Source organism: Lissotriton helveticus, chromosome 5_1 (assembly GCF_964261635.1).
Source record: "Lissotriton helveticus chromosome 5_1, aLisHel1.1, whole genome shotgun sequence".
NCBI classification, from domain to species: domain Eukaryota; kingdom Metazoa; phylum Chordata; class Amphibia; order Caudata; family Salamandridae; genus Lissotriton; species Lissotriton helveticus.
In genome coordinates this window covers 270,245,047-270,267,486 of record NC_136065.1, presented here as the reverse complement: position 1 = coordinate 270,267,486, position 22,440 = coordinate 270,245,047, and the positions used below count along the sequence as shown (strand labels likewise).

At 48.3% G+C, this 22,440-nt stretch overlaps 1 protein-coding gene across 1 annotated transcript in view; it reads right to left on the bottom strand.

Moving 5' to 3' along the window:
- The window catches only part of MEGF9 (multiple EGF like domains 9), a 280,573-nt gene that overhangs the window by 53,301 nt on the left and 204,832 nt on the right, over window positions 1-22,440 (bottom strand). The window contains exon 4 of the mRNA XM_078642182.1: window positions 12,113-12,262. Coding sequence (XP_078498308.1) covers window positions 12,113-12,262 — 150 coding nt within the window. The remainder of the gene's footprint in view (window positions 1-12,112; window positions 12,263-22,440) is intronic.

Sequence of the window (22,440 nt, the reverse complement as noted above, 5' to 3'; positions counted from 1 at the left end):
CCTAGCTCGGATGGGGGGAGGGAAGGGAAAGAGGAGCGGGTCCTGATATTGACAGCATGAGACCTGCAAAATGCAGCCATATTGAAGGGCCTCCGAGCTGATGTGAAAATCTATATTTCAGAGAATGAGGGCGCAGTCTCGTCGAGAGTGGTCCTCTGGGAAGCCTTAAAGGCTGTCATACGGGACAGAGCGCAGAATAGGCTGGCGGAGGGTAAACGGAAACTACAGGAGGAAGCCAGGTCGCTAGAAGCCCAGATATTAGAACTGGAAAAGGAGCACCAACTTACTAGGGCTACGGGGACCCTAAGAAGGTTGACGGATGTTCAGCGCCAGTAGATAGACTTGGTGACAGGGGAGGCCAGGACACCGACGCAGGCGACGCTGCACAGTTTATATGATGTGTGGGACAAATCAGTAAAATTGTTAGCATGGCTCAGCCGGAAGGAAAGGGATGCCAGATGGGTAGAGCAGGTCAGAGGCGCCCAGGGAAACCTGGTGAGGTTGGACGCACAGATTGCGGAGGCCTTCGCTACACACTACCACTTGTTCTATGAAGCTAGAGACCTGGGGACGCAAGAAGATGCACTACAGTACATGGCACACATTGAGCTCCCAATGCTGACAGACGAGGATCAACGTGACATGGAGGCGGACACAACGGTAGACGACATTAAGGCAGCTCTGGCAAAGCTTCGGGCGGGGAAGACACTAATGGACTGCAGACCTGTTGGCCCGCCACTTACTGGGACTCTTTGAAGAGGCAGTGGAAGAAGGGGAGTTACTGCCAGACCTTCGTATGGCCACGATAGTCCCGAATTATAAGGAGGGTAAGCCGGCAGAGGAGTGTGGGTCGTATCGCCCCATCTCCCTCCTAAACACGGAAGTGAAGCTCCTGGCGACCATCCTGGCTCTCAGACTGAGAACGGTGTTGACGGGGTTAGTGCACCTGGATCAAATGGGTTTCCTCCCCGATAGGGCCACTAGACTCAACCTTAGACAAACTCATAACTGGCTGCAGGAGGTGGGAAAGGCAGGACCCACATTGGTTCCCGTCATTGGACGCAGAAAAAGCGTTCGATACAGTTCACTGGCCTTTCCTCGAAGGGGTCCTGGTGAGGTTTGGGTTTGGACCTAAGTTTAGGAAATGGGTACGATTGCTATACACTGACCCCAGAGCCAGAGTTAAAGTCAATGGGATTCTATCTGGGGACTTCCCAGTGCGGCGGGGGACCAGACAGGGGTGCCCCCCCCCCTGCTCTTCGCACAAACCATTGACGTGCTGGCCTGTGCGATTAGACAAAATGCCGACATTAAGGGTTTCAGTCTGGGACCGACCGATACTACGGAGGAAAAAATATCGCTATATGCTGATGATGTCCTCCTCTATATTACACACCCAGAGACCACGATAGCGGCACTGTTTTTAGAGTTGGAACAATACGGAGCGCGTGCAGGTTACCAAATAAACTGGCATAAGTTGGTCCTCTATGATCCACTGGGTCAGGAACAATGGACAGGCCTTCCTGGGAGGTTACAGACAACAAGCGAGGGTTTAGTCTACCTTGGGGGTTTTGTGACGCTTGATAGTGAACGCTCCTATGACAGGAATATTAAATGAATACTGAGTAATTTTATAGATGACGCAAACAGGTGGCGGCTGCTCTCTTACAATTCTGGGCCGTGCGGCCATGTTTAAAATGATGACGTTACCAAGGTTTTTGTATGCATTTCAGAATGAGTATTATCCCCTCCCCCCGTAGGGTGTTTGTGGAGATCAATACAGAACTGAGAGCTTTTCTGTGGTTGGGTAAGCAGCCACGGGTGGCGTTGACGACCTTGCACAGATATCAATACAGTGGCAGGATCTCCCTCCCTAACATTGAGGCCTACTACTGGGCAGAACACTTGGTGCCCATCAATGACTGGTTACACGTCACTGCTACTCACCCCACATACGCACTGGAGAGACACACCATGGCAACTCGCTCATGCATCTATTATCTTTATGGGGCAAAGGGAGAGGTGGATTGCTTCCGACCACCAGGCTTACACTGGCGGTCTGGTGTCGAGCGACCAAGAGTATAGGCTGGGAGAAGAAACCTACTAGACATACCCCACTGTGGCAGTGTACCTGGCTGAAGGAACGGAGTCAATTGAAGGGGTTCCAGAGATGGGATGACATAGGGATATCGACACTGGGCGACGTGATCAAGAAGGAGGAACAGAAGTCATTTCACACACTGAGGGCGGAATTCGGGCTACACCACGCGCAATATTTCAAATATGTACAGCTGAGACATGCCTGGCAGGCAGAAGGGATACCGTCAGGAACGCTCCCCGAATATGCACCTCTAGAGGGCCGCCTACTACAAGAACAAATTCCAGGGAGGGCAGTGTCTCTAACATACAGAACGGTGATGAATAACATATCCGACGATCTGGTCAATCTTAAAAGAAAGTGGGAGTGTGATGTGGGGGAAATAGATGCAGTAGATTGGGACACGGTGCTGATGCACCAGAGAGAGGTAGCCATTAAATCCCGTCTGCGGCTTATCCAATACAATATACTTCACAGGACCTACTTTGACAGAGTACACCTACACACAATGGGAAGGGTTGGAGATTCGAACTGTCTGCACTGTGATCGGGGCAGGTGTGACTTCTATCACACCATTTGGTCCTGCCCGGTAATTCAGGCTTACTGGACTGAGGTCTTGAGAGAACTGGGGGAGGTGCTGGAGACCGCCCTGCTGCCGGATCCCAAGATGGTCTTGCTGGGGATGACAAATGATGTGGATCTAGCGCGCCCCTTGTTGATTTTCTTGGTCCAGGCATTAGTTGTAGCTAAGAGATGTGGCTAGAAAATGGGGGACGGCTGCGCCGCCACAGCTGGAGGAATGGAGGGGTCTGGATCTGTACATGGCAGCGGAAAGGGTCACGTATAAGGCACAGGGATGTCCTAAGAAATTTGGCAGAGTGTGGGGCAAATGGCGCCGATACCATGGTCTAGACGGAAGACTGACTCTGGGCAGATGGGAGGGTACTCATGTTGGTACAAAGGGGGATTCGATGACAGAGGTTGTGTCAACACAGACTTGGACCCGGCACAAACTTCACCGGGACTACCGGAACGGGGGGGGGGGGAAGAGTGTATTGCTTTTAATGGTGATGCTCGGTGGGTGGGGGGACGGCGGGGAAGGTGTGATGACCAATGATGACATGCCAGTTATGTTGTTGTATGACAAAAAGAAAATACAAATATTTTAAAAAAAAACACAAAAGAAAACAATTAGTGAAATGGGGGAGGGTGGAAGGTTTCTTTAATGCATCAAAACGTAAGAAAGGTGGTTGCTAGGCTCACCGAAACGGACTCCAGAGTATCTGAACACAAAAAAGTAAAAAAAGAAATGCAACAACCTTCTCAGTGACATCTAGCAAATTGGAAGTGTGTGCAGAGAGACATGTTTGAAATTCATGTTCAGCCTGGTTGAGACTCCTAGCTGCAGATTCCTTACCTTAGAATAGATACCCAGCAATACCTTGGGTCCGCAAAACTGAACAAGAAAAGTGCCCGTCCTGATGGACCGGACTGTCCAGGCTGTAATGCTTCATAAACGGTGTAGAGAAGCAAACTTTGCTGCCTGGCAGATATCTAGGACCTGAACTCCATGTGCTAGCGCAGTGGTCGCAGCCTTGGCTCTAGTGGAATGAGCATGCAAACCTCCAGTGGATTGCTTCTTCGCCAATTCATAGCAGATCTTCATATAGAGTATTATCTACCAGGAGATGGTCCATTTCTGCACTGCCTCTCCCTTCTTCACGCCGACATATGTTCTACGAAGAGTTGGTTGCTCACCCAGAACTTCTTTGTGCAGTCAAGGTAGAATGACCATGTAAGGGCTAAGGTGGAAACATACGTTGTTAACCTTTGAAAAGCCTATTCGCCAAAGGAGATTTGAACAAGGATTGCTGATCTGGCAACAGTTGAAAGGCTGAGATGCAGAAAGATAGGCCTTCATGGTGCCCGAAGCAGAGCCCTGCTGGGCAAGAGAGATGATAAAGAGATGGACCTCAGAGAGGGGAGCCAAAAGAGGGTCAACCTGTTTCCCTGCGCAAAATGCCAAAACTTGCCCCAACTGCAGGAGTTGGTAGAGGGACGCCTCGCTGCCAATATTATATTGCAGACTTCGGGCGGAAGGTCGAAAGCTGTCAACTGCCACTGCTCAATCTCCGTGCATGACGGCTGAGGGTTGATAGATTCTAGTGGAGATCCCTCCCCTGCCATGCTCAACATCTTGGGATACCTAACTCTCCCAGCCCAGTCTGGAGCCACAAGGATGTCTTGGGCCCAGTCGTTCCTGACCTTCTTTAGGAACTCTGGGCAGGAGTGGTATTGGCAGGAAGGCGGACAAGAGGCCCATTGCCATCCCCTGCCTCCCGCCTCCCAGCTGCTCCTCCCTCCCAGTTCCCCTTCAAATGACAGCAGCTGCGTGGTGAGGAGAGCGACCCTTGACCTTACAGGTAGGTCGCTCCCCCCCACCCCGCTGCAGCTCCACCTGCGCCTGTGCCCTGCATTTTGGCTTTGTTTTCTGCCCATTCCTGGGAGCTGTTCTTCCCTCGCCCCTCCCCGTGCCCACTTCTCACTCCTGCTGCTGCTGCTTCCCCTGCGGCCCCACCCCCCGCGCCCATTCGCCATCCCCTGCCTTCCGCCACCCAGCTGCTCCTCCCTCCAAGCTCCCCTTCAAATGACGGCATCTGCGTGGCTGCGCCGAAGGCGCGGCTAAGGCAACCCCGTCTGCGCCCGTCCGCTGCGTGGCCGCGTCGCTGACGCGCCGAAGGCAAGCCGGTCTGTGCCCAGCGCCAGAACCCCTGGCCCCGCGAACGCCACAACACCAGACTCCACTACGACGCTAGCAGCCTCCACACACTCAAGCAGGCCGAAACCACACCTGCTTCCAGGCAGCCCCGAAACAGACCCTTCTCCTGACGCACCTGCAGCTTCACCTGCGACAGAACCACCAAACCTCCAAGGACTGGACCCAACCACCTCCGCTGCATACTCAACACCAGCTCCGCACGCAAACACGCAGTCGAGCTCTGGGATCGGATCTGCTCGACACCCTCCGCTCCAGACGTGGCCTTCCTGACCGAGACCTGGTGGAACGACTCCTTGGCGCTCGACAGCCATACCGAGCGTCTACAAGATCACCCGCAGGGATCGCGCCAACGGAACCGGAGGAGGAATAGCCATCGTCCACAAGACCACCCTTAAGGTCGCCACTCACGCAGACGACACCTTCCACACTGCCGACACCACCCTCAGAGGAACACTCCTCTACAGACCCCCCGGACCCCAGGCTCAGTTCAGCGACTCCATCACCGACCTCGCCAGCACCCACGCACTCACCTCCACGGACTACATCCTCCTAGGGGACCTGAACTTCCACCTCGAGAACAACAACAACGCCACGTCCGCCACCCTGATCGACAACCTCGGCCTCAAAGAACTCGTCACCGCCGCCGGCCACACGCTGGACCCAGTCTTCTCCACAGGCAACTACGTCGCCTTCGACCACACCACCGAACTCCACTGGACCGACCACCGCTGCATCCATTTCACCTTCAAGAAACCAACCACGCACAACCACACCCAACAGCTGCCTCGCTGCTGCTGGGGCAAAGTCACCGAAGACCGGCTAATCACCACCCCCGCCCAGAACCCACCCACCGACCGACCCCACCAACCCAGACGCCGCAGCCCGCAACCTCAGACAGTGGATCGACGACTGCGCCAACACCCTCGCCCCGCTCAAGAAACCCTCCAACAGCCATTTCAGCAAGAGAGCCACCTGGTTCACCGGCGAGCTCCAGACCTCCAAACGCGCATGCCGGAAACTGGAGAAACTATGGCTCCACGAACGCACACCGGTCAACCACGCAGCCCACAAGGAAGCCACCCGCAGACATCACCACCTCATCAAATTAGCCAAGAGTTCCTCCTTCAAAGACTGCTTGGACAACAACGCACACAACAGCAAAGAGCTCTTCAGCATCGTAAAGGAACTCTCCAACCCCAGCGCCCACACCGAAGACATCCCGCCCTCACAAGAACTGTGCGACTCACTAGCCACCTTCTTCCACCGCAAGATCTCTGACATCCACGACAGCTTGAACACCACATCCGCCCCGACTACGCCAGATTCCACCTCCCCTGTGAACACCAACAGCCATCCGCCTGACCTCCTGGTCCAACATCAACGTCGAGACACACAAGGTCATGAACTCCATCACTCAGGATCTCCGTCAGACCCTTGCCCACACTAAGTATTCAACAAAGCAGATGCAGCCATCGCACCCCAACTACAGAAGGTCATCAACATCTCCTTCGAAACAGACATTCCCGGAAAGCTGGAAGCCCGCCGAAATCAACACCCTCCTCAAGAAACCCAAGGCGGACCTCAAGAACTTCCGGCCCATCTCCCTGCTCCCATTCCCGGCAAAGGTCATCAAGAAAATAGTCAACAGGCAATTGGCCCGCCGCCTGGAAGACAACAACATCTTGGACCCGTCCCAGTCCGGATTCAGACGAAACCACAGCACCGAGACAGCCCTCATCGCCGCCACAGACGACATCAGGCGCCAACTAGACAACGGCGAAACATCAGCCCTCATCCTCCTGGACCTGTCGGCCGCCTTCGACACGGTCTGCCATCGCACTCTAAAGACACGCCTGCTAGAAGCCGGAATCCAAGAAAAGGCCCTTGACTGGACCACGTCCTTCCTCAACGGCAGAACCCAGAGCGTCTGCCTCCCACCCTTCCGATCCGAAGTCATCGACATCTGCGGCGTCTCCTAGGGCTCATCCCTCAGCCCGACGCTGTTCAACATCTACATGGCCCCCCTTGCACAAGTGGCCCGCCAGCATGACCTCAACATCATCTCCTATGCAGATGACACCCAGCTCATCCTCTCCCTCACCAAGGACCCACACACCGCCAAAACCAACCTCCACGAGGGAATAAAGGCAGTCGACGAGGGGCAACAGTCTGAAGCTGAACTCTGACAAGACGGAGGTACTCATCCTCGGACCTACCCAGTCAGCCTGGGACGACTCCTGGTGGCAGACCACAATGGTAACAGCACCAACACCCACCGACCATGCACGCAACCTAGGATTCATCCTAGACTCCTCCCTCTCCATGGATAAGCAGGTCAACACCATCTCCTCCTCCTGCTACAACACCCTTCGCATGCTCCGCATGATCTACAAGTGGATCCCGACAGAAACAAGAAGAAAGGTGACACAGGCCCTCGTCAGCAGCAGACTGGACCACGGCAACGCACTGTACGCAGGAATCCCAGCCAAACACCTAGGACGACTACAACGCATCCAAAACGCCTCCGCCCGACTGATCGTCGACGAACTCGGCCGCAGCCACATCACCCCCGTCCTGAGAGACCTACACTGGCTCCACATCGACAAGAGGATCACCTTCAAGCTCCTCACCCACACAAACAAAGCACTCCACAACGCCGGACCAGCCTGCCTTAACAGCAGACTCAGCTTCTACACCCCCACCCACCAGCTCCGCTCAGCCAGCCTCGCCCTCGCTGCTGTCCACCGCATCCAACGAACGACCTCCAGCAGCAGATCCTTCTCCTACCTCGCCGCCAAGACCTGGAACACCCTCCCTACCCACATACGGCAGACCCAAGACCTACTCGCCTTCAGAAGACTCCTCAAGACCTGGCTCTTAGAGCAGTAGCAGCACCCCCTCCCCTCAGCGCCTTGAGACCCTCACGGGTAAGTAGCACGCTCTACATGTACTTTGATGGAATGGGGGAGTGTATCTGAGAACGCCCTCATGACATATCTAATACATTGTCCAAAACAATATTAAAATCTCCCCCTAAAAATAATGGGAGTGAAAATCCAGAAGAGCTGACAACAGCTTCTGCCGGGGCAATACCGCCTCTATTTTAGGCCGAGAGTAGCTAACTAATGTAAACCACTCCTTCTGTATCCTAATCTCAACAATAGCCCATCATCTTCCTTCATCTGCTCTACTTCCCAACACCTCAGTCCCCACATTTGCCCCTTTTGTACAATGCGGCTGGTCTGTTGCCACAGCCTGACTGACCCAACTCTGCTTCAACAACAGTTCCTTACACTCTAATCTCTATAAGTCTGTCTCTTGCAAAAGCATAACCGTAGCCCCACAATCTTTCAAATAAGATCCGACGTTGCTTTATTCTAATCCTAAAGTCATTCACATTCCAACACAATATCTGTAGTGCTGGTCCCTGGCATCCCCTTGTCCTTTTCCTACACCCATCCTAACCAGTTAAACTGGAAATACAATTATAACATTCTACACCCATTGTGACTTTTAAAAAAGAGGACTTCATTTTTTTTTTTGATTGCCCCCTTGCCATGCTCCCTATTTGTCCAAAACCCCACAACCCACCCTTGAGTATCCTCCCTTCTAAAGGCTTAGGCATACATAATGTCTATTTGAGCTCCACTTCCACCAACAGATGCATCCTATCACACCTCTACATTAAGTCCCTTCCTTGCCTGAATTCAAGTATTGCAGAAGCTCATCTACATCCTCGGGGTTATTAAAGTTGTAGATTTTGTTATTACTCATATCTCTCAACAGCGCCAGTAACCTGATCTGAGCACTTTTTCTTACGTTTTTCCGTTTGCTTGCCCAGTTTCCAGTGCCTGTCTTAAGTAGAACGGGAAAGATGGACTTAATGGAGAATGAAGTATCTTGTACCCTACGGATTTTCTCCTTCTTGCAGATGTTAAAATGCTCTTTAACTGTGTAGGAAAAAATTAACCATGATTTTACATGGTTTCTGCCTCCCAGAGCTCAACTTAAAGGGGTCTCTGAGTATCCTCTGTCTTTCAGACTCAAGATCAACTGCTTCAGTGCCTTCCTAAGTAACTTCACCACAAAGCATTTCAGATCATTCCCTTTTAGCCCTTCGGTAACATTCAACATTCGGATATTATTTCTCATAGCATTGTTCTCCAACCTTACTAATTTCTATTCCAAGACTTCGCCCTCTGTTCAAATCTTACATTCACCTCATTTTCCAAGCTAAGATCCTGTACCGTCTTCTCCAATACTTCTGAATGCTTTGTTAACACATTGACCTTCTCTTCCAACTTAAAGCAGACAACCTGAATGTGCTTTTGATTGGCTTCTGAGACTGTAAACCGCTCCTTAATCTCTCCTGTTAATACAGTAATCATCTCTTGTAGTGTCTGCTGTCCTCCCACTCTCTCCTCAATGATGTCTCTCCCAAATGATGATTTCTCAAACCCTGGCTGGCCCTCTCCTCTTCACTCTTTTCTCTTCACTGTACTATCAGTAGGACTCCATGGCTCACCACCCTGCTCTGCAACACCAACTTGCATTAGAGGGCTAAAATGGTTTGTTATAGGGATCCCTGTCAAAGCAACACCAACCACCCTTCTCAAATTGGACCCTTCAAATCCCTCCATCCTTTCTCCTCTGTTGCTACCTCATCTTATTTCTATCCTCTGGGAGGGACCTCTCTTCAGTTGGCGAAGGACAGTGGTATTAGAAATTCCCCTGGATTTACCTAAATATGACCTAAGGGACGGTGTTACTTTCTCACTTAACTTGCTTTACTGGCTTCAGGTATCTCCCTGCTCTTGTCTACTCCACTTGTAAGCCTGTTACTAGATGAGCCTTAGCAACTGGGCTCTGAGAATACCTACCCTTTAAGGCCTTATCTCCCTGTCCGTTGGTTGTACTTTGTGCTTTTAAGTGTGGGTTACCTCCTACAGAAATGGCTGACCTCATGGCATACCTCCTTCCCATCTGCTCGCCTCTCTCCTTTGAAACCATAGCAATTTATATCCGGTCCACTTCCCCCCCTTCCCCCCCCCCCCCGCAAGGCCCCCAAAAATCCTTTTACTTCCTGGGCCCCTAGTGCACATTGCTTGGAAATACCAACTTCCAGAGACAGTCCCACTTTTTGCACACTGTTGTTGCTTTCGTCCGTAATCAGCGTATTAAACGTATCCTCAATAGCCCAGATATTAAGTGTATGGGCACACAACAAACAGGCACCCATTTCCTCCTTCTGCCTCCCCAGTACTAAAACAAATGCTGCAGCCTTACTCTCCCTCCTGCCCTGGAGACCCCGCGCTTGTGCGGACTCTGTTTCTCTAGCACCACAGCGTCACCTTCATCTGCCCAGGCCCAGCACTGCAAAGGCGTCGCTGCTGACGGGGGCAGAATCGCTCCTTGCTCATTCGCCTGCAAGGACATCCAACTGAGGACCTCTCTAACTCTCACACTTCAACTTTCCTTGCTCCTTGACTCGCCTGAGGATTCCCAAGTGGAAACTCTGGTAGGTATCATACACAGACTGCAGTGTCGGGAGCTTGCATGCAGTCTCTCGCGAAAAGAAAAAAAAACTTGCGACTGACCGCCATGTTCTCCATAGTTCTGCTCAGCTCTGCTCAGTTCAGTTCAGCGATTGAGTCGCTGAACTGAGCCCAGGGTCGTCTGTAGATGAGTATTCTTCAGAGGGTGTGTGTTGGGGTCGGTGTGGATCCGGAAGTGCAGGTGTTCGGCGGTGTGGAGGGTGTCGTCTGCGTGGGTGGCAACCTTGAGGGTGCACTTGTGGACGATGGCTATTCCTTCTCAGATTCCGTTGGCGCGATCCCTGCGGGTGATCTTCTAGCCGTCCAGGATGGCTATGGCGGGCGCTGAGGAGTCGAAATTGAAATGAAGGCTTTTAAAGCAGTCTTTGGATTTCCTTGGTCAATGACCAAGCCGAAATCCGTTTGGAGTTTTGACCCTGAAGACAGTCCACAGTGGTGCAAGGGTCATTTTTTAAATGTATGCACTCCTTGTTTTTATTTGATCCTGACTCCCTAGCAAATTACTGCTGGTACAAAATAAATCACTCTGTTTATACTGGCGCTTGGAGATCCTACATTTTAACATGTTTTCAGAGTTTTGAATTGCAGTCAGGGTTCTCAGAAATGAACAGGTTTAGTTTTAAACAGTTCTTAAATAAAAAGATTAAGATCAACTTATTTATTGCGGATAAAAAGGCCTTAGCGGTAAAAAACATATTTGGTCAGTGATTAATTCTTTGCAAATCCTGCCCTATTTGGCTACTCATTTTCCGAGACATACAAGGGAATCATTTTTTAAATTAAGACTTTGTAGGTACCCTACTAAGGAAGACACACCGAAATGGATACAAACCTGGCCAACCAGTGAGTGTAGACTGTGTGGGTGGTCACATGAAACTTTACTGCATATCCTGTGTGCCTGCCCAAAACTGCTTAATGTACGCTGTATATTATTAAATCCCTAATTTCTTAAAGCAGGGGCAAGATCTGTTATCTGGCTCTCATTTTATGCTTATCTGGTGTTTCTATTCCATTGATTTGTCAGATTATAAAGTTTCTAAAAATTGCCAAAAAAATGCTTGGATCTATAGCTTAGATTTGTATGCTAATGCCCTTCTGAGTGGTTTTTATAGGATTAGATAATAGAAGGTCACTTGCTTTTAAGCACTTGGCACTTTGAAGTCTTAAACAGTTGTTTGAATCTAACGTACTGAATTTTTTTATTCAGAGATTTTAACTCAATATTTATGTTTTTGTCCAAAGTAATTTGAATGATATTTTAAGGATATTCTTATGTATATTTAATGTTTTTTGTATGTATTTTGAAGTGCTAATTTGTGATGATTTTTATTAATCAGACAATAAATCTACTTACTTACACTAAGTAGGAAGCAATGCTAAACCTCAAAAGTAGAAAGCAATCTATGTTCAACACCGTCTAGCAGAAAACGCAGAACTGGAGTGAATGCCGAGTGCGAACGCAGCAATAAAGACTAGCCGCGCGAGTGCCATGACTTGTTTGAAGTAACGAGGAAACACATTTCATTTCCACCACTATGTGGCGACAATAATCACGGTTAGGTAGAAGAGGCTGTCAAAGGGTTGCTTGGCTTGTAACCTGCACGCATTAAAGCCAGTTTGGTAGATTCTATACCATAACAGAGTCAAAGGCAGGATTATACTAACACATGAAACACTTACTTAGATGACAGCTGCCATTTGATAGCTCTTTGGAGCAGGGACATTGCGAACATTTTTCTGTAAGTGAAAGGTTTTGACTTCTGTAGAAACTTGTTTCGCATTCTTCACAGTGGGCACCGATCGTGTTGTTTTTGCATCCCGAGCAGTTGCCTGCAAGACGAAATGAAAAAGAAAATCGTTAATGGCATTAAAGCTACAATTTTAAACTGAAAGGCTATGTGCATTAACGGTGGCTTAAAGAAACATGGTTTATAATGTGAAAATCAGCAAACATGTGAATACTTACATCTTTCTATACAAAAGTAAAAATGTTCAGTTATAAAACATCTCTAAAACGGGCACTGTCGGAGCATCGATGCATATTCAACATTCTAACGCCTCAATTGACATATTTACTTATCTACCGGAAAGCCAACACTGGTTTCTGTAGAAATTTTGAAATACGACGATTTACCTAACAAAACAAACTTATAGCCGGAATATACTAACGTTTGTTTGCACAATACAGGCGTTGCCTTAAAAAAAATGGACTGGAGACAGTGGCTGGCATATTTGTAATGTGGTTGTTTAGATATCTTCGGATGTCCTGAGGGAATTGGTGATAACTCCGTTTCCAAAAGTGTTTTTGAAGTGAGAGGAATTTTAAAGGTATAAATCTGTTAAACAAATGTATCGCCATTTTCTTCAAAACTAGACAGTTCAATAAAACACCACTTTATTTTCGGGGTCTGATCATCATATGAAGCGGAACATCTATCCCCTACTGCCATGTGCGTAACCAGTGTCCATTTCTTATCAAGATTATTCCACGACGCGTGTAGAGCAATCAACTTCAAGGATAGCTACGTATAATGACGCTCATCCACCTCTCATATTAAGGATTATATACTATAAAAAAAATATGAATGTTTGTATGGCTCAGCTCTTCCAGTGGCAGGCAATCTATTCTGTACTGTGTGAGCTATTTTCTGTCAATGTTTGCTGGCACGTCTGGAGATGGCCAGGCTCAAGTACAGTAAGAATGTGGAAACTCTGGCCATATCTTAGTCTTCGATCGGATCCAAAAAGAACACCATTGAATTAATGGTTAATTGCCATTCCAACGTCCATAACAGTATTTTGACAACCGCAAACCAATACCTTAGAGTCATTCTACAGCTTGGCTAGAGACAGTGTGGAAAAAATACACCAACTCCCATGTCAGTGAGATATGTCTGACAGTTTGAGGAGTGACCGTGATGCACTGTCCACGTTTTTCCTTGTACAATAGGGACAACTGAGACAGTTAAATGTAACTATTCATAGCCAAGCAAAGACTATTACCTCCCTAGACGTTAATCTTGGCCTCAAAGTAGTTGTCACTCTGATCGCCCAAATACTTCACCAATCGCTCCCTTCCTTTCTCCAATTTGTGTTTCGCACTTACTAATACAGCACTAAGCACTCGGGAAATCGCTCTTTTTTTAGTTTAGTGCAACGTGTTTTTTCAACAATAATTTCGAGAACATCAAAATCGTAGCTGTGGAAGTCCGTGTAACAATGAGTCATAGAAGTGGCAATGAATGGTATTGACTAATTATAAAAAGAATTAAAAAGTGTCAGGATTATTCAAGATGCTAAAAACTTGGTAGCCTGACCATCACTGTTCAACCAGAAAGTGTGCATGCGGAATTGAAGACATAGATCTGGGTATGCAATTTTTAATACAGAGATACTATTGCACATCACCCAACTTAATAATTCTGCAGAAACAACTAAGTAATGGGTTTTTTTTGTCCTCATTTGCCACCTAGGTTCTAAATAAGCAATCTATAGGTTTATAAGCGTTGTGCTGCCTCAGTTGTTTCAACTGGTGGGGACAGTAATGGAGCGTGGGCCTCGTCCCTCAGCAACTAAACTTAAACCATAACGATCGCTGGATCAAAACCATACGGAGGTCACTGGAGTACAGCCAAGATGCTGGTGAGAGCATATGGACGCGGCTATGCCCAATAATGGGATCGATGGCTTAATCATTGGACCTGGGAAAAAAAAAAAAAAAAAAAAGGTACTCAATGGTCCCATTTCAGCAAATGCCAGAAAGATGTTTTTTTCCGGGTTCCCTACTCTGGCCAAGTCCAGCTTGGAAACCTGCAAGGCTGAAGCATACCAATCATTAATAAAGGGAGGAAGAGAGTCTTTCCATTTCCTGCATATCTCCCTCCTAGCGAGCAGGATAGAATAAAAAATTAACTTCCTCTCAGAAGGAACCCTTTCAAAAAGACCAAAAATTACTGAGGCGAGATTCAAGGCAATATTGGAGCCGACAGATACAGAAAGAGTCTTACTTATGTCATCCCAAAAACGGGTTAAGTGAAGGCACTCATAAAACATATGAATGTCAGAAGCGGCCAACAGCCCACATCTCGCGCAGGCCACCGCCTTTCCATGTGTGAATTTAGAAAGCCTAAGTGGTGAATAATACGCTCGGTGAATAGTAAAAATATGGTTCCTGCGTAACCAGGCAGGTTTCACAATGTCCCACATCATTCTACATGATGCACTCCAAAGATCTTGCAAATTAGAGTTGGAAACAAACGAGGACCAAAGCGTATCCGGCAATAGGAATTCTCCATCCATTTCTTCCAAGATTAAATTATACCAGACTGAGATCTCCTTTTTGGCAGGAGGTTTGTCAGCTAGAAGGGTTATAAGGTAGCTATACACACCCAAGGGGAATTTACCTCCTCGCGGAAGTTGAACAGAGTATGCACAAGACCCGCTGGACATTTGCAAATATTTAAGCCTAGAAAAATTTGGGCCAATTTTATTACTTAAACTGTCCCAAGGAAGCAAGTCCCCTTCAACAAATAGATCGCCCCAAACCTCCAACCCCGCCTCTCTTATCGGTACGGCAAGTATGTCCCCCAGCCAGGCAGGGCTGTCTGGAAGGTCCCACAGAGGTGTCCTACTTCCATAGTACCCTATTTTAATAGCCTTGGATATCTGGGCCCAAGTTCTTGCCATACCTCGTAAGATTTTCAGCGTAACTTTTTTTTAAAACTTGGGGTCCCCTAATTTAAAGAGAAAGCCTGACTGGCCCACACCTTCTGCCTCCAACAACATTAAATACATAGGCCCCACTCCATGATTAGCTGGATTTTTTAGTAACATCCTGGCATGAGAAAGCTGAAAAGCCCAGGCATAAGCCTGAAGATCCGGGGCAGCCAGTCCCCCCTTCTCCCTATGCCTCCTGATTTTTTTCCAGTAAATTCTTGGAAGATGTTTATTCCAAATAAAGGTGTTAATATCGGACTGTAGTTTTTTTTAATAAGGCTGGAGTCAAATGAAAAGGAATAGCATTAAACAAAAAAGAAATCTTTGGTAAAATGGACATTTTGACACGGTTGACCCTTCCCAATAGAGAAAGTGGGAGGTGAGCCCATAATTGAAGCAGCTTACGACATTCTTTTGCCACCTTTGAGAAATTGTTGGTTGCGATCTGATCAATATCTCCTACAATATCCAAGCCCAGAAACCTCAACCGTTTCCCCGGCCTAATGTTGGAGCTAAATGTACTCTGGTCGATATTCCAAGTCAACATCTCAGTCTTTAGTGTGTTGACTTCGTAACCGGACACCTCCCCGAATTCCGAGGCCAACTTAAATATTTCAAGAAGGGCCGTGCATTCATCAGAGGTAAAAATGAGAATATCGTCGGCATAGAGTGCCACCTTTCTCTCCCAACCCCTGTATGCGAACGCCTTGATGTTAAAATTGTCCCTCAAACTCTGGGGAAATGGTTCAGCGTATAGATCGAAAAGGAGTGGAGAGAGCGGGCAGCCCTGCCGCGTTCCCCTCGAGATGTAAAAAGGATCTGATAATAGACCGTTAACCAGAACACAGGCACTAGGGTTCTGGTAAAGAAGACCAATTGCCTGACGAAATTTCTCACCCACGCTGAATTTTGCCAAGGCCTCCGACAGATACATCCAATTGACCCTGTCGAAGGCCTTGGTGGCATCCAACGTAAGGACCGCCAAGGGAAGAGAATGTAGAACAGCTATATCTATCGCTCCGAATAAATCAAAAGTTAATTCATACAACTGCCTGCCCTTAACGAACCCTTTCTGGTCACTATGTAAAATAGTGGGAGCAACTACGGCCAGTCTCTTTGCCAGAATTGAGGAAAATATCTTGTAGTCCCCGTTTAGGATCGAAATAGGTCTGTACGAACCACAAGCAGTTGACGGCTTCCCTGGTTTTAAAATCACGGTTATGGAAGCATTATCCCATGACACTGGAGGACGTACCCCGTTAAGCAGAATCTCATTAAACAAAATTACCAGAAAAGGGACAAATTCCTGCTCCAGAGCTCTATAAATTTCAGCCGGAAGGCCGTCCGGCCCTGACGCTTTGCCCTTCTTGGCATTCTGAATAGCTTCCCTCACCTCTTCTTCCGAAATTCTGCTTTCTAGCATAGCACTCTGATCATCAGAAAGACTTGGGAGGGAAATTTTACTTAGCCAGCCCTTAATATCAGGTTCAAGCCTCTTGTCCTCAAGATAAATAGATTGATAGAAATCTCTAAAGGCTGACCTAATATCAACGTCTAGGGACAAAGGGATCTCATTGACTTTAATCAGGTCAATGTTGTTACGGACCTGATCCGTTTTTGCTTTCCATGCCAGTAACTTCCCAGCTCCCTCCCCATACTGGAAGTGGGCAATTTTACTGGCATCCCACCTTTCTTGTACTTGTTGGTTGAGAATAGAAGCTAATTGGCCCTTTAAAGAAAGTAATTTATCTCGCAGAGGTGTTAAGACGACATCCACAGAAGCAGAGTTAGCGTCAATGTCGAGCTGAGTCTTAGCTATACTTGCCTCCACTCAAACCACGGCCTCTCTATACTCCCTCCTTCTATAGGCCACTTTACCTGTAATTAGACCTCTCAAGAACGCCTTAAGAGAATCCCACACTATTCCGATGCCAGCTGAGCCTGAATTTACCTCTAGGAAAAAAGCCACCTCATTTTTTAGAAAGCTGACGTCAGAATGGGAGAGCAAAGTGCGATCGAACAACCAAGACCTGACAGGAGTAGAGAAAGGGGTCGTGAGTTCCAACACTACTGCTGAATGATCCGATAAATGCAACTGGAGATATTTAATATCCTTAACAGCGTCAACTAACCTCTGGTGGATTAATATAAAATCAATCCTGGACTGATGATGGTACTTGTAGTTCCTAAAAGAGATACCCTGCTGTTGACCTGCCCTTAATCTCCAAATATCCACATATTTATTTTATTTATTTATTTTGCATACTTGTATCGCGCTGTACTGTCACCCAAAGGGCATCCTGGCGCTTTGACTCACATAAGCCCTACCATCGATACGGAGCATAGACTACTCAAGGAAACAAATGCGTTTTCAGCCCTTTTTTAAAAGCCAGAGATTCACCCTGGCTTCTTAACAGGAGCGGGAGGGAATTCCAGAGTCTGGCGGCCGCAAAACTAAACGACCGCCCTCCCATCCTTACCCTTTGAACTCTAGGGACCGACACCAAGTACGCAGACGAGGAGTGAAGGCTCCGAGATGTAGTGTACCAGGAAAAGAGGTTCTGTAATAGTACAGGGCCCTGCCTATGTAAGGCTCTAAACACCAGACAGGATGCTTTAAAAAGGATCCGCTGATTGAATCGGCAGCCAGTGAAGATCCTGTAGTGCCGAAGTAGATGACGCAGCACGCGGACGAGAAAGTGCCGGCTTGGCGGCCATATTCTGAACCCGCTGCAGCCTTCCCACCAGCGTTCTAGGCGCCTCCAGGAGCAGTGCGTTGCAGTAGTCTAATCTGCTCAAGATCAGACGCCGCACTACTTCTGGCCTAGCCTGGGCTGGGAGAAGTGGTAGGACCTTCCGCAACATCCGAAGCAACATCATACAAGTTGCTACGGTCTTGTTTACGAAAAGATCCAGTTGAAGGTTGGGGCCAAACATGACCCCCAGATTTCGAGCAGACTCTGCAGCCGTGACTGTTTCGGAAAAGGAAGAAGGCCAAAAATCATCAGGAAGGGCGCGTGGTACACGGTCATTGGAACAGTAGAGTACCTCCGTCTTAGATCCTTTAAACTGGAGGGAATTGGAGCGCAGCCAGTTCGATGTAGCAGTCAGGCAACGGTGGAAAGTCTCCAAGGAGACGCGTCTTTACCCTCCAGAGAGAAAACCAATTGGGTATCATCGGCGTAGTTAAACACCGAGATACCAAAAGATTTTATCAGTTGGATCAATGGGCGGAGGTACAGATTAAATAATATAGGGCTGATGGCCGAGCCCTGAGGTACCCCCTGCCCAACTTTCCGCACATCCGACTTAAAAGGTGGCAGAGCCACTACCTGCTGTCTGTTGTTAAGATAGGAGACTAACCAGTCTCTGGCCAACCCCGTAACCCTGCTCTCCTCCAGTCTCTCAATGAGGGTGCAATGGCTGACCGTGTCGAACACGGCCGACATGTCGAGCAGCACTAAGAATGCTGCCCGACCTGTGTCGACCCGCGAACGAAGATTGTCTAACACGGCCACCAGGGCCGATTCTGTCCCGTGCGCTGGCCGGAACCCAAACTGGGCCACATCCAACCATGCCTTCTCCTCAAGGAAACTAGATAGGGAGCGGGTGACCAACTTCTCCAGGATCTTAACCGGAAAAGGGAGCAGGGAGATCGGCCTGTAATTTGACAGACAGGTAGGATCGAGTGTGGGTTTTTTCAAAAGGGGGAAACCACCGCTAGCTTCCAGCTCTCCGGGACGGTCGCAGTAGCAAGCGACTGTTGGCAGATGGAATACAAGGGGTGGAAGAGTTCATCCTGGAATGCTTTCCAGATCCTGTGCGGAATAGGGTCCAGCGGAGAACCCGATGACAGTTAGTGCCAGTTTACATATCCGTACTGCTTCATTACTCCCAGCAAGTAGGATCTTGTTTTTGACGGTACCCGGGATCTATTGTGTGATTTGTCTAGGACAGGGTCTAGGACGATATTAAAATCACCGGCAAGTATCACAGGTTCGGGGAACGACAAAAGCTGTGAAAAAATGACTTCCAAGGATGATGGATCGTCTTGATTGGGACCATAGTACCCTACAATCGTTAGTTGGACACCCAAAACAGACAAAGTGGATAGTGGAGTGGAGAATTATGGCTCAGTGGTTAGAGGCGGCAGACCCGGAAGCTGAGAGCGGCCGTGGACCAGGGTTCGATTCCCCGCCTCGGCGGGTCTCGGGCTCTAAAAATTCCACGGACTCGATAATTCTCGCTCCGGTGCCTACTCGACTCACGGGGTCACACTCTGCGACTCTGGGCAATAGCTTGCTTAATCTCCACTACGGCCCCTCGCGGCGGGATGCCTGGCTTTCACCTTGTGGATACCCTGCCGGGGTATCTCACAGGGGAATACCAGGACGGGTCCCCTAAGCAAGCGCTTAGATACCGTGTCGGTGATTTGCGCTATATAAATACATGTACATTTACATTTACAAAGAGGCAATAACCCATCTACCAGCAGGGTTTACCTTTGAATCTAAGACCTTAGCCCAAAGTTGTTTCTTGAAGATGAGTGATACTCCTCTGGAGGTCAAAGACTGTGATGTTGAAATTGCGAAGTCAATCCATTTATTCCCTTTCACTAAAATGTCAATCTCAGCTTGGATCAAGTGTGTCTCTTGGAGTAAGATGACCTGTGCATCGGAGTCCGGAAGATACTGCATCAAAGTTCTGGCCCTAGATTTAGTACGGAGGCCATTGATGTTCCAAGACAATAACTTTAGTCTAGCCATGACCACTATCCCAAACTCCGCTCAGCCTTAATTTAATACAAGGGCCACCACCCCCTAAGAAAAATGGCATCACAATATGCAAGCACAATTGGCGAACATAAAAAGAAGAGTCAAAAGATTGGCAAATGAGGAATTTTATGTAAATCCCCCCCTAAACCCGTGACCCGACCCCCTCCCCTCCCCCACCCATGGAGAACCCGTGGTGTATCTAGTCCAGTAGATGGCACCCCTTTTTTCAAGCTCCCGCTACCCCTCCTGAACCCAGAACCCAGTGAAAAAGAAAAAGTGGGAGATTCCCTACTATAATAAACAACCTGCCAAGAAATAAATAAAAATGTGCACTCTATGAAAATTTTATATTCTTTTCATATTTTCTCGAAATTTTATGTTTAGAAGTGGGTTTTTTTTTTATTCAGCTGTTCCTGTGCCTACCCATTACCAAACAATGAAAGGTAGTTGTCTGCGTCTATGATAACATAGACTTTTCCTAGTTAACCCATGTCAGCTATGTGACCAAACCCTATTTACCCGAAGCCCTCCCGCCCAGATCTAATAAGAGCTCATCTGCTGCTTGGACAGATCTAATATTCGTCATCTTATTATTGTGCATGACCTTTAGTGAAGCTGGGAACACAAGCTGGGCAGTTGCGCCCAGCTTCCTAAAGGCGTCCAATCGCCTCCCGAACTCCCACTGTTTCTCTAGCGTGGCTCTAGATAGATCTGACTTAACGAGGAAGGTAAACCCCTTACCGGGTAAAGACTTCTGCTTTAGAGCTAGGTTTAAGATCTGCTCTTTGAGGGCATATGTATGGAAGTTGACAAGAATCTTGCGTGGTTTTGACCTCTGAGGGTTCTATCTAAATGGGTCCCTGTGGACCCTTTGAATGTCAATTGTCAACTCCTCCAAAGTTTGATCCAAACATAGTGCTTCCTTTAGTAAGTGTACAACATACTTCTTGACATCAGCACCTTCTGATCCTTCAGGAACATTAAGAATGAAGATGTTCCCCCTTCTCGCGTTGTTCTCCAGCACTTCCATCCTGTCTAACAGAGGCTGGTCCTCTTTCTTGAGTTTACTAATGTCCTCTTATGCTTTATCTAAATGTAAAGACATGGCAGCCATTGATTCTTCCAAAACCCCCGTTCTTGATGATAAACCATCGATCTTACTATCGAGGGACTCGCAATAATTCCGAATCTCAAGCTGGATGGCTGAGGACTTCTCGAAACCCCTTTTTATGTCCTGAGTTAGAGTAGAAAACATAGCCAGCAGAAAGGCAGCTGAGATGCTACCCCCTGCCTCACTAAGTGGGGCGGATGGTAAAGCGGAAGTTGAGGCTGAAGTTGAAGCAGTGGCTAGGACAAAAGGTAGGGCATCCCCCAAGATTTGTTGCTGGGCAAGATCAAGAGATACATCCAATACTGCAGCTTCCAACCCCCCCTGCCCTGGATATCCAGGTCTCTTGAGGGCCGAAGCTGTGGGAGAACTCTTGCTGTCTCGAGATGCCTCATGTGTACTACATACATTGCCATCCAGCCTATCACTACTGTTACCCTCCTTGGGGGGTGAGGCTTCAATGGTAGTCATGGTAGGTAGAATTACAGGATTAATTACTGGTATAGATACCGCAGATACTGCCAATGCCACTGTGGTACCATCAATGGAACCGTCAGAACCATCAACAAATGGTGTAGACAAAACGCCAAAGGGAGAGAGGACTGCTGGAATGAAAGTTAGATCTGTTAGAGTGGTTAAAGTATCCTGAGGTACCTGGTCTGAGACCATCCCTGTAGACATCCCTGTAGACATGCCCTGCGTCTCAGTAAGATGGACAACCTGTGGAACTACTTTAAAGTATGAGCGTAGGGATGGTGTGATTTTAGTTCCTACATGAACCACAGGAGTAAAATTACGTTTAGTTTTTGCTTTCCCTCTGGCGCTTTTTGATTTCACCTCGGTTGAGAGATAAGATGAAACTCTCTTACCTGAAGGTGATGAAGCGGAGCCGGCAGTTGATTCTGCAGGAGGGCCAGGCTGTCTTAATTGTATTTTTGCCTGCGCCTTGCCCCTTTTGCGACCTCCTCTCCCCTTACCTTTAGGGTGTTGGGTGAGCAAACCTTCCTCAGACACTCTCGATTCTCCAGACTCCACAAAAAGCTCCTTTTTTTTTCCCTTGGGGCCGCCGGGCTCTTCCACTGCTGTTGCACCCTCCACTGTATCCTGGGGAGTGGACTCAAGGAGCCGAGTCTTCACAGACCCAACGCAAGAGGTATGCAGCAGGCTGCGTGCTTTCCTGCCACGTCGCAGCTCCAGGGCGGCCGAGGACCACAGCCAACACACCAACTGAGCACCTGGAGCGTCGGAGGAAGCAGGAATGGAATCCGCTCGATTACCGGTCACGGAAGGCTCACCGACGCTCTTCCCAGGACCGGAAACACTGTCGAAGGACCCTGTCATAGAAGACGAAGACATACCTCGGTCCGAGTAACTCTACGCCGGCTAAGGGAGTTTTCTTTTTTTTTTTT